This window comes from Cherax quadricarinatus, chromosome 73, assembly GCF_038502225.1.
Source record: "Cherax quadricarinatus isolate ZL_2023a chromosome 73, ASM3850222v1, whole genome shotgun sequence".
Lineage (NCBI taxonomy): Eukaryota > Metazoa > Arthropoda > Malacostraca > Decapoda > Parastacidae > Cherax > Cherax quadricarinatus.
In genome coordinates, this window is record NC_091364.1 from 8,502,044 (window position 1) to 8,515,194 (window position 13,151).

The window sequence follows — 13,151 nt, forward strand, 5'->3', positions numbered from 1 at the left end:
TCCCCTCCTCCCATCCCATCAATCATCACCAGATCTTCAGTAAAGGTAAGTGTCATGTATTCTATTCTTAGTAGAGTAGTAATTGTGCATGTCTTCTTCAGTTTGTGTGTATTAAAATTAATATTTCATGTGGTAAAAATTTTGTTTTTTCATACTTTGGGGTGTCTTGCATGGATTAATTTGATTTCCATTATTTTTTATGGGGAAAATTAATTCGCCTTACGATAATTTAGGCTTACGATGAGCTCTCAGGAATGGATTAATATCGTAAGGCGAGGGTTCACTGTAGTTTTGGAATGCTTGCTTTATTTATATAACATCCATGAATGAAGAGAAGGTACCACAAGATTCGGAGAAAGCATGGACAGTTCCTTTATATAAGGGAAAAAGGGACACGAGAGAGTTAGAATTATAGGAGAATAAGTTGAATATGCCAGGTAAAATATACAGTAGAATTATTACTGAAAATTTAAGACAGAAAGTGGGATTGCAGACGAACGGGGATGATTTGGGAAGGGAAGGGGCTGTGTAGACCAAGTGTCTACTTTAAAGCATATAAATGAACAAAACTACATTGATAAGGGTAAGGAACTTCTTGTTTTATTTGATTTAGAAAAGGACACATAGTAAGGTGGATAGGGAAGCAACATAGCAGATATTGCAAATGTATAGGATCCATGGTTATTAAAAGTTTTTTTTTTTTTTTTTTTTTTTTTATCACACTGGCCGATTCCCACCAAGGCAGGGTGGCCCGAAAAAGAAAAACTTTCACCATCATTCACTCCATCACTGTCTTGCCAGAAGGGTGCTTTACACTACAGTTTTTAAACTGCAACATTAACACCCCTCCTTCAGAGTGCAGGCACTGTACTTCCCATCTCCAGGACTCAAGTCCGGCCTGCCGGTTTCCCTGAACCCCTTCATAAATGTTACTTTGCTCACACTCCAACAGCACGTCAAGTATTAAAAACCATTCGTCTCCATTCACTCCTATCAAACACGCTCACGTACGCCTGCTGGAAGTCCAAGCCCCTCGCACACAAAACCTCCTTTACCCCCTCCCTCCAACCTTTCCTAGGCCGACCCCTTCCCTGCCTTCCGTCCACTACAGACTGATACACTCTTGAAGTCATTCTGTTTCGCTCCATTCTCTCTACATGTCCGAACCATCTCAACAACCCTTCCTCAGCCCTCTGGACAACAGTTTTGGTAATCCCGCACCTCCTCCTAACTTCCAAACTACGAATTCTCTGCATTATATTCACACCACACATTGCCCTCAGACATGACAACTCCACTGCCTCCAGCCTTTTCCTCACTCGAACATTCATCACCCATGCTTCACACCCATATAAGAGTGTTGGTAAAACTATACTCTCATACATTCCCCTCTTTGCCTCCAAGGACAAAGTTCTTTGTCTCCACAGACTCCTAAGTGCACCACTCACCCTTTTCCCCTCATCAATTCTATGATTCACCTCATCCTTCATAGACCCATCCGCTGACACGTCCACTCCCAAATATCTGAATACATTCACCTCCTCCATACTCTCTCCCTCCAATCTGATATCCAATCTTTCATCACCTAATATTTTTGTTATCCTCATAACCTTACTCTTTCCTGTATTCACTTTTAATTTTCTTCTTTTGCACACCCTACCAAATTCATCCACCAATCTCTGCAACTTCTCTTCAGAATCTCCCAAGAGCACAGTGTCATCAGCAAAGAGCAACTGTGACAACTCCCACTTTATGTGTGATTCTTTATCTTTTAACTCCACGCCTCTTGTCAAGACCCTCACATTTACTTCTCTTACAACCCCATCTATAAATATATTAAACAACCACGGTGACATCACACATCCTTGTCTAAGGCCTACTTTTACTGGGAAATAATTTCCCTCTTTCCTATGTACTCTAACTTGAGCCTCACTATCCTCGTAAAAACTCTTCACTGCTTTCAGTAACCTACCTCCTACACCATACACCTGCAACATCTGCCACATTGCCCCCCTATCCACCCTGTCATACGCCTTTTCCAAATCCATAAATGCCACAAAGACCTCTTTAGCCTTATCTAAATACTGTTCACTTATGTGTTTCACTGTAAACACCTGGTCCACACACCCCCTACCTTTCCTAAAGCCTCCTTGTTCATCTGCTATCCTATTCTCAGTCTTACTTTTAATTCTTTCAATAATAACTCTACCATACACTTTACCAGGTATACTCAACGGACTTATCCCCCTATAATTTTTGCACTCTCTTTTGTCCCCTTTGCCTTTATACAAAGGAACTATGCATGCTCTCTGCCAATCCCTAGGTACCTTACCCTCTTCCATACATTTATTAAATAATTGCACCAACCACTCCAAAACTATATCCCCACCTGCTTTTAACATTTCTGTCTTTATCCCATCAATCCCGGCTGCCTTACCCCCTTTCATTTTACCTACTGCCTCACGAACTTCCCCCACACTCACAACTGGCTCTTCCTCACTCCTACAAGATGTTATTCCTCCTTGCCCTATACACGAAATCACAGCTTCCCTATCTTCATCAACATTTAACAATTCCTCAAAATATTCCCTCCATCTTCCCAATACCTATAACTCTCCATTTAATAACTCTCCTCTCCTATTTTTAACTGACAAATCCATTTGTTCTCTAGGCTTCCTTAACTTGTTAATCTCACTCCAAAACTTTTTCTTATTTTCAACAAAATTTGTTGATAACATCTCACCCACTCTCTCATTTGCTCTCTTTTTACATTGCTTCACCACTCTCTTAACCTCTCTCTTTTTCTCCATATACTCTTCCCTCCTTGCATCACTTCTACTTTGTAAAAACTTCTCATATGCTAACTTTTTCTCCCTTACTACTCTCTTTACATCATCATTCCACCAATCACTCCTCTTCCCTCCCGCACCCACTTTCCTGTAACCACAAACTTCTGCTGAACACTCTAACACTACATTTTTAAACCTACCCCATACCTCTTCGACCCCATTGCCTATGCTCTCATTAGCCCATCTATCCTCCAATAGCTGTTTATATCTTTCCCTAACTGCCTCCTCTTTTAGTTTATAAACCTTCACCTCTCTCTTCCCTGATGCTTCTATTCTCCTTGTATCCCATCTACCTTTTACTCTCAGTGTAGCTACAACTAGAAAGTGATCTGATATATCTGTGGCCCCTCTGTAAACATGTACATCCTGAAGTCTACTCAACAGTCTTTTATCTACCAATACATAATCCAACAAACTACTGTCATTTTGCCCTACATCATATCTTGTATACTTATTTATCCTCTTTTTCTTAAAATATGTATTACCTATAACTAAACCCCTTTCTATACAAAGGTCAATCAAAGGGCTCCCATTATCATTTACACCTGGCACCCCAAACTTACCTACCACACCCTCTCTAAAAGTTTCTCCTACTTTAGCATTCAGGTCCCCTACCACAATTACTCCCTCACTTGGTTCAAAGTCTCCTATACATTCACTTAACATCTCCCAAAATCTCTCTGTCTCCTCTGCATTCCTCTCTTCTCCAGGTGCATACACGCTTATTATGACCCACTTCTCGCATCCAACCTTTACTTTAATCCACATAATTCTTGCATTTACACATTCATATTCTCTTTTCTCCTTCCATAACTGATCATTCAACATTACTGCTACCCCTTCCTTTGCTCTAACTCTCTCAGATACTCCAGATTTAATCCCATTTATTTCCCCCCACCGAAACTCCCCTACCCCCTTCAGCTTTGTTTCGCTTAGGGCCAGGACATCCAACTTCTTTTCATTCATAACATCAGCAATCATCTGTTTCTTGTCATCTGCACTACATCCACACACATTCAAGCATCCCAGTTTTATAAAGTTTTTCTTCTTCTCTTTTTTAGTAAATGTCTACAGGAGAAGGGGTTACTAGCCCATTGCTCCCGGCATTTTAGTCGCCTCATACGACACGCATGGCTTACGGAGGAAAGATTCTTTTCCACTTCCCCATGGACAATAGAAGAAATAAAGAAGAACAAGAGCTATGTAGAAAAAGGAGAAAAACCTAGATGTATGTATATATATATGCATGTGCATGTCTGTGAAGTGTGACCAAAGTGTAAGTTGGAGTAGCAAGATATCCCTGTTATCTAGCATGTTTATGAGACAGAAAAAGACACCAGCAATCCTACCATCATGCAAAACAGTTACAGGTTTCTGTTTCACAGTCATCTGGCAGGACGGTAGTACTTCCCTGGGTGGTTGCTGTCTACCAACCTACTACCTATTAAAAGGTATTTGTTTTAATGAGAGGGAGGTTCAGGTTAGGGTATGTAGAAGGGCACTTTGTCCAGTGGAAATAGGCTTTAGATGAGGCTGTGTGATGTCTGTTTGTTTATATATTTATGGATGGTGTTGAAAAAGAAGTGAATTCTAGTGTTGTGGAGAGGTGTGGGCTTCATAGATAATGAATCTGATATGAGGTGAGAGTTGTTACATTTGCTGTTGACTACTTTAAGGAGTTTCTAAGAAGTTGCAAAGATTAGTGAAGGGGTTTGAGAGGAGTATGTACAAGAAGAAAATTAAAAGTAAGCATAAACCAAAAAGCAAGGTGATGCGAGTGAGAAAAAGTCTGGACAATAAAGATTGAATATCAGTGGAGGGAATGAGTTTGGAGGAAATTAATGTATTTAGGTATAGTGGAACCTCTACTTACGAGTTTAATCCGTTCCATGACCTTGCTCGCATCTGGATTTGCTCGTTTGCAGAGTCAGTTTTCCTTATTTAAATTAATTGAAATGGAATTAATTCATTCCAGTGGAATTCCAGGCACGAGAAAATACTTCAATAATTTCCCTAATATCAACTCTGTGGCTCATTTATCTATCACAATTCATGTAATACAACATAATAAACAATATTGATAACATAGAAACATGATATATACACTAGAATGAATAAAATAAATGTCATTACATATGTGGCTAGTGGTAGTGACAGCGGCCATTGTTTTTGTTGGGGTTTATAGGGCCACCACAGCGGCCATTCCTGCTCCTGACTACATGTGCAGAGAACCTAGGATAACCCAAAAAAGTCAGACAGAGTGACATAAGTGCTACACTCTTGATGCTACACTTCATTGCTACACTCTCAGTGCTACACTTAATTGTTACACTCTTAATGTTACACTTAATTGCTACACTTTGCCACTGCTACTTCATGTTGTCTGCCATTGCTGCTTCATGTTGTCTGCCACTGCTGCTTCATGTTGTCTGCCACTGCTGCTTCATGTTTTCTGCCACTGCTGCTTCATGTTGTCTGCCACTGCTGCTTCATGTTGTCTGCCACTGCTGCTTCATGTTGTCTGCCACTGCTGCTTCATGTTGTCTGCCACTGCTACATCATGTTGTCTGCCACTGCTGCATCATGTTGTCTGCCACTGCTGCTTCATGTTGTCTGCCATTGCTGCTTCATGGTGTCTGCCACTGCTGCTTCATGTTGTCTGCCACTGCTACCTCATGATGTCTGCTCCCACTTTTGCTAGCATGTTGAAGAGCTTTCCAATATATGAAGGTTGAGGGGCAGTGCCGATTGGACAGGCATTGAATGGTGACGTCATTTGTTTACTCTTGAACATCGCCAAAGAATCAAATATTTCTGCAACCTTGAGCTCAATTTCAACGTACTTTTCGTCGTGAAACCAATCAAAATCATATCCATTTCTGTAGTATATCTTCCATGCTATCAAATGAGACCACAAAAACGAGAATACAACCATAAAAACTATATGAAAATATACTGCTAAGGGGAAGCTAATGGCTGAGAAGTGAACTCCGCTATTTATGGCCCGATTTCTTTCATTTTTGGTGTACGCTAAGAAGCATCTTTCCATCATACATTGCCCAAGTTTCAATAAGATAGTCCAAAAAACAACTGAGATCCAGTTCCCTAGATCAAGAGCAAGAGCCCCTCACCAGCATCAAGGAACCCCCTTGAGGCCTGCTTACATCTGGAAATTTCGCTCGCATCTGGAAGCAAAAAATCAACCGAGCGACTGCTCGTATCTGGAAAAACTTGCACTCGTAAGTAGAGGTTCCACTGTATTTGGAAGTAGATATGGTGATAATGTGTGCTTGGAAAAAGTAGTTCTTATTCCCAACCAACTTACAAATTGGAAATGAAAGCTGGATGACATTTTAGTCTGTCCTGGACCACTACACATGGGATTTTATAATAGTCCAGGACAGATCAAAACATATTAGTTTAGTTTTCATTTCCAGTTTGTGGATTATATAGTTGTGAATTGATGCAGTCACTGTATTGTGACATATACTTCAGTTCTTATTCCCTTCAAACAAGGGGCACTGCCTCACCTTTATGATGGTGAAACCAGCATGTAAAATTTTTTGTACAAATGTTTCAGGTCTTCCACCAAGTTTTTTTTTTTTTTTTAACCACATTAAATGAAATGCCTGAGGCATATTGTACATTTGTCTATCCCCTCTTGGATGGGAAGTTACCAGAGGAAACAAGACATAAATAATATGAATACTGTAGAATATATGAATTAATATTTTAACATTCACCTTTTAATGTCTGTTCTGAGATTATGTGTTCATCACAACTAAACCACAAGTTAAAAATGAATATTAGATGGCATTTTGATAAATCATTATTTATGTATTTATTCTCATACAGTGCCAAATCCATGTGGGTCATTCAACACAGGGCAGTGGAAGCTCAATTGTCTGTTTGCTAATCATGGCCCAATCTCAGATCAGTCAGGCTTTTTGTGGTTGCTTTGTGTGTCATGGATCATTATCAAGATGCAAATTTATTATACTTTATTATTATTACTGTATATTTATGGGAAGCACTAAACCTGTAGAGATCATAGTGTGTATGGAGAATGGGAGGCAATCAAGTTTGGTCCGAGAAAGAGGATAGTTCCAATTCCTTGGATTAAGAACTCCTCAGCATCAGGAGTCCTTCCCCCTCCCCATGGTGTGAATTGATAATGGTACAGAATGGACCAAAATGTCTATTTTCTATTTTCATTTTGTGGGTTGTGTATTGTTCCAGGCACAGTTTTGTGATGTGTATTCATTTTTTTCTTTTTCTAATTGATTTACTTTCTCTAGTGAACTTAATTTTAAAACTGAAATAGGAAGTGCATGAATATTATTAAATTGTTTCTGATTTTCTGTTGTTGCTAGAATTGTAAGCAATCATTATTAGTTTGAAAGATATAGATTTTGAAAGATAGAGATAGAACATTATTTTCAGTTACAATGTTGATGAGCGATGCGAGAAGTACAATGAACAGTGTAACCAGGTAAAAAATCGCTACATCAGACAAGAAACTGCAGCCACCTGTACTGTGTTCCAAGACAAAGAGACTGCCTATGTTACAGTCTCGACACACAGATCCAGCAGGTATTGACACACTAACAATTTAGATAAGTAGATTAGTGCTTAGCAAGTGTTCATGTGAGCTCTTTTGTAGACCAAGAATGCACCAAAGTATAGGCTGAATATTAGTGTACAGAGCTAAGAATGTTTAGTTTGATATATATTTACAAATGAACTTCGCAATTAAAAATGAAAGAGGGAAGATGCTAGATAAGTGGAGGTACTGAAACAATGGGGAGAATATCTTGAAAGGGAGGTAGTGGCATCTGGGATGGAAGGAGGGGTAGGGACCATTCCAGGAAGGGTGGGAGGGAGGGGGTAAAGGAGGTTTTGAGTCTTAGGGGTTTAAGTATCCAGCATGTTTATGCGAGCATGTTAGATAGGAATGAAGGAAAATTATTTTTATGACTCGATGTGCTGCTTGAGTGTGGGCAAGCTACATTTATGAAGGAATTCAGGGAAACTGGTTAGAAGATGGGAAGTACAGTGGCAAACTCTGAAGGAGGGGTGGGATGAGGCAATTCAGAGGGTCAGCTGAATTGTAATATGTGTGCACCTCTGGGAAGACAGCTGTTGAATGAACAATGGTGAATGTTTCTTGTTTGACTTAAGAAATCGTAATGACACGATTGCAAATAAACCATACCCCCGGCCGGGATTGAACCCGCGGTCATAGAGTCTCAAAACTCCAGCCCGTCGCGCTAGCCACTAGACCAGCTAGCCACAATAAGATTCATCCAACTAGGTATATTTCTACACCATAGGAAAGTTAGCACAGGCACCTCTGTGACCACATGGTATGGTGTAGAAATATACCTAGTTGGATGAATCTTATTGTGGCTAGCTGGTCTAGTGGCTAGCGCGACGGGCTGGAGTTTTGAGACTCTATGACCGCGGGTTCAATCCCGGCCGGGGGTATGGTTTCTTGTTTTGAGTCACCATACCTTGGTGAGAGATGGCTAGTGTTAAAAAATATTTCATTTGTTACAATACGGTTACATTAATTTACTACCTAAACTACTGTAAAGGACCTTTCTTTTTCAAATAATTTTCTTATTTAAAGATTCTTCATTACAGCTTAATGAAAAGGCATGAGTAGCACTCTTAGAAATACGGTATTTTAGATGAGCAAGAAATGAAAGATTGACACCTCAAGTGTCAGATAATTCCTTGCAGCACTTGTAGAATTTGTAGAGATATTTTATATTTTATGTCTTTATTCCATATGTGGACTACATTTATATATTTTTTCTTTTATTGAAAGCAAAGAGACTAAAAATGAAGCTAAAGTGGATGTGAAACAGCACTTGAGCAGGATAATGAGGAGAAGAGAGAGAAAGACCAGTGAAGCAGATACAGTGAGCCTGAGAAGTGCACACAGTGCATGGAGAGCAATAGGACCCTTAAGACGATCACCTCGTAAGCATTTACATCAACCACCACCACAGAAGCGATTGCGTCAGTCGGAAAATCAAATACAGAGGTAAGATATTATGGCACTGTACAATGTATTTTTGTTTTTAACACACTGACCATCTCCCTCCAAGGCAGGGTGACCCAGAAGAAACACTTCCACTATCATTCAGTTTATCACTGACTTGCCAGAGGGATGCCAATACAGTTCAGATGCCCCTCCAAACTGCAAATATTCCCACCCCTCCTTCAGAATGCAGGCACTGTACTTCCCACCTTCAGGACTCCAGTCCAGCTAACTGGTTCCCTGAATCCCTTCACAAAATGTTACCTTGCTCACATTCCAACAGCTTGTAAATTTCCAAACACCATTTGCCTCCACTTATTCCTATCTAACATGCTGACACACACCTGTTGGATGTCCAAGCCATGTCATGTTATGACATGATTTAGGGCTTATTAGAAAAGTAAAATACAGTACTCTATAAATATTGTATGGTGTGTACACATGTGTATACTGTATATGATGTTCAAGGCTGTGCATCACATGACATAATCTTCTGGACTAATTTGGCAGGGTATGTAAAATAAAGAAATTAGAAGTGAGCATAGGAAAGAACAAAATAATGAGAGGAACAATAAATTGAGGTAATGAAAGATTGGATATCAGATTGAGAGGAGGGAGAATGGAGGAAGTGAATGTGTTCAGATAGTTGGGAGTGGACTTGTCAGCAGATGGGTCTGTGAAAGATGAGGGGAATCATAGAATTGATGAGGGGAAAAAGGTGATTGGTACACTGAGGCATCTGTGGAAACTAAAAAAAATGTTATCTGTGGAGGCAAAAGGAAAATGTATCAGAACTTAGTGGTACCAACACTCTTATATGTGTGCAGCATGGATTTTAAATGTTGCAGTAATGAGTAGGCTATAGGCAGTGGGGATGTCTTACCTGAGGGTAATGTGTTGTGTGAATATCATGCAGAGAATTCATAGTTTGAAGATTAGAGGGTTTTTGAGGTGGTTTGGACATTTAGAGAGGATGGAGCAAAACAGGATGACTTGGAGGATGTATAAATTTGTAGTGGAGGGAAGGCAGGGTTGGGGTTGTCATAAGAAAGGTTGGAGGTGTCTGTTGGACGTCCAACAGGCACGTGAGCTTGTTAAGATTGGAGTGAGTGGAGTCAAGTGGTTTTTATGACTTGATGTTCTGTTAGGGTGTGAGCATGGTAACATATATGAAGGGATTCAGGAAAATTGGTTAGCTGAACTGGAGTCTGGAAGTGGTAAGTACAGCCCTGTACTCTGAAGGAGGGGTGGGGATATTGCAGTTGGAGGGGTATCTGAGTTGTAATGTCAGCATTCCTCTGGCAAGATAGTGATGGAGTTAATGGTGATGCAAGTGTTTCTTCTTTTTTGGGTCACCTTGCCTTGCTGGGAGATGACTGGTGTGTTAAAAATGCTAACAATATGCAAATACACTATTTAAATATTTTCACTTTTTAGACAAATGTACATCTACAGTATACATATTTCTTAAATTGATGTTCTTGTTATCAGGACACCTCAAAAGAGAGCTAGAAAAAGCAGTAGCGAAAATAAAAATAGTGAGAGTGACTTGAAACCTTCAGATTTGTTAAGACCATCAGCTATTAGAGATTCACTAAGAAGCTCTAGTGCACAAAACAAGAGAATACCTAAGCCTGCTGATCTTAGTGATGTACATAAGCAAGTAAGTATATTTATATTGTATACTATAACCTCACTTTCTTCATAAAAAGCTACAGCTTTTAACAACCCATCACCTTTTCCCCATATACAGTATTTGCAGCACTTACTTCTCAACCATGTCACATGCCTTTTTTCAAGTTTATAAATGTAATAGTTATCCTTGCCATTTTCTATTGTTACTGTTATTTGCTTGAATTTAGACACGATCCACACATTCCCTTCCATTTGAAAGTCCAACGTTTGTCCTCTTCCATCCTTCATTTACATTTGTGTTATACACTTCATCTTCCCTCCTCTCCTTGAATTGAACCTGAAAGTTTCCCATTCCCAAGGTGCTATATGACCCCCAACAGGTTTAGGGCTTCTCTGTGAATGTAATAATAATACAGTGGAACCTCAAAAATCGAACATATCACATATCGAATGTTTCGAAAATAAGACCATTTTTTCGGATAAACTGTGTCCCTATTATTGAACGCGCCCCTATTTTCGGACTGCCGGGTACAGGACCTGTCCGCTGGCCCGCTCTGTCCGTGTCCCCGCGCAGGCGCCGTGAGCAGTCTAGCTTTGTTTATGCTCGAGTGAACACTAACCTGTGATCTCATTCACACATTTTACGATCATTTAATTGTGTTTAGTGCTTGTGGGGCTGTGAAATAAGCTGCCATGGGCCCAAAGAAACTTGCTAGTGGTACCCCTGTGGTAAAGCAAGTGAGAAACACCATAGATGTGAAGAAGTATGAGATTGGAGTGAGACTTGTTGAGCTTGCCAGGATGTACAGAGGACTGTGGACAGTTATTTTGTGAGACAGAAACAGATGACTGTAGACAGTTATTTTGTGAGACAGAAACAGACGACTGTGGACAGTTATTTTGTGAGACAGAAACAGACGACTGTGGAGTTATTTTGTGAGACAAACAGACGATTGTGGACAGTTATTTTGTGAGACAGAAACAGATGACTGTGGACAGCTATTTTGTGAGACAGAAACAGATGACTGTAGACAGTTATTTTGTGAGACAGAAACAGACGACTGTGGACAGTTATTTTGTGAGACAGAAACAGACGACTGTGGAGTTATTTTGTGAGACAAACAGACGATTGTGGACAGTTATTTTGTGAGACAGAAACAGATGACTGTGGACAGCTATTTTGTGAGACAGAAACAGATGACTGTGGAGTTATTTTGTGAGACACAGACGATTGTGGACAGTTATTTTGTGAGACAGAAACAGACGACTGTGGACAGTTATTTTGTGAGACAAACAGACGACTGTGGAGTTATTTTGTGAGACAAACAGACGATTGTGGACAGTTATTTTGTGAGACAGAAACAGAGGACTGTGGACAGTTGTTTTGTGAGACTGGGGTCCAATGACTCTCAAGCTGGTTCTAGTGGCATTAAAATACAGAGAAGGGAAGCAACCCCAGAGAGGGCTTTGATACCGGAAGTCCTCATGGAGGGGGATTCTCCTTCCAAACAATAACCCCAACTCCCTCTCTCCTCCTCCCTATCTTCCAGATGCCATCACCAATCTTCAATAAAGGTAAGTAAAAATGTTATTTTATATTACTATACATAATTAAAGACTATAGCATTTGTTGTGTGTATGTAAAACTAATTAATCTCTATAAAATGTATTTTTTGTGAATATTTTTGGGTTTCTGGAACGGATTAATTGTATTTCCATTATTTCTTATGGGAAATATTGCTTCGAATTTCAGACTTTTCGAATTTAAAACTAGCTCCTGGAACGGATTAAGTTCGATTTTTGAGGTTCCACTGTATACACTTCACCTGGTATATTCAACACTTTCTTCACTATAATTCTTACTCTTTTGTCCCATTTTCCCTTCTACAAATAAGCTATACATGAACAGTATTTAGATAAGGCTAAAGAGGTCTTTGTGGCATTTATGGATTTGGAAAAGGCGTGTGACAGGGTGGATAGGGGGGCAATGTGGCAGATGTTGCAGGTGTATGGTGTAGGAGGTAGGTTACTGAAAGCAGTGAAGAGTTTTTACGAGGATAGTGAGGCTCAAGTTAGAGTACATAGGAAAGAGGGAAATTATTTCCCAGTAAAAGTAGGCCTTAGACAAGGATGTGTGATGTCACCGTGGTTGTTTAATATATTTATAGATGGGGTTGTAAGAGAAGTAAATGCGAGGGTCTTGACAAGAGGCGTGGAGTTAAAAGATAAAGAATCACACATAAAGTGGGAGTTGTCACAGTTGCTCTTTGCTGATGACACTGTGCTCTTGGGAGATTCTGAAGAGAAGTTGCAGACATTGGTGGATGAATTTGGTAGGGTGTGCAAAAGAAGAAAATTAAAAGTGAATACAGGAAAGAGTAAGGTTATGAGGATAACAAAAATATTAGGTGATGAAAGATTGGATATCAGATTGGAGGGAGAGAGTATGGAGGAGGTGAATGTATTCAGATATTTGGGAGTGGACGTGTCAGCGGATGGGTCTATGAAGGATGAGGTGAATCATAGAATTGATGAGGGGAAAAGGGTGAGTGGTGCACTTAGGAGTCTGTGGAGACAAAGAACTTTGTCCTTGGAGGCAAAGAGGGGAATGTATGAGA

At 39.9% G+C, this 13,151-nt stretch overlaps 1 protein-coding gene across 3 annotated transcripts in view; it reads left to right on the plus strand.

Moving 5' to 3' along the window:
* Positions 1 to 13,151, plus strand: part of mi (minus) — a 58,326-nt gene that overhangs the window by 35,318 nt on the left and 9,857 nt on the right. For 2 of the 3 annotated variants that reach the window (XR_011394056.1, XM_070100594.1), the window contains exons 14-16: positions 7,293 to 7,442; positions 8,683 to 8,901; positions 10,390 to 10,561. Coding sequence is in view for 2 of the 3 variants with exons in the window: in XM_070100594.1 (XP_069956695.1) it covers positions 7,293 to 7,442; positions 8,683 to 8,901; positions 10,390 to 10,561 (541 nt within the window). In the remaining variant the exon portion in view is untranslated. The remainder of the gene's footprint in view (positions 1 to 7,292; positions 7,443 to 8,682; positions 8,902 to 10,389; positions 10,562 to 13,151) is intronic. The other variant, XM_070100595.1, reaches the window with a different exon arrangement.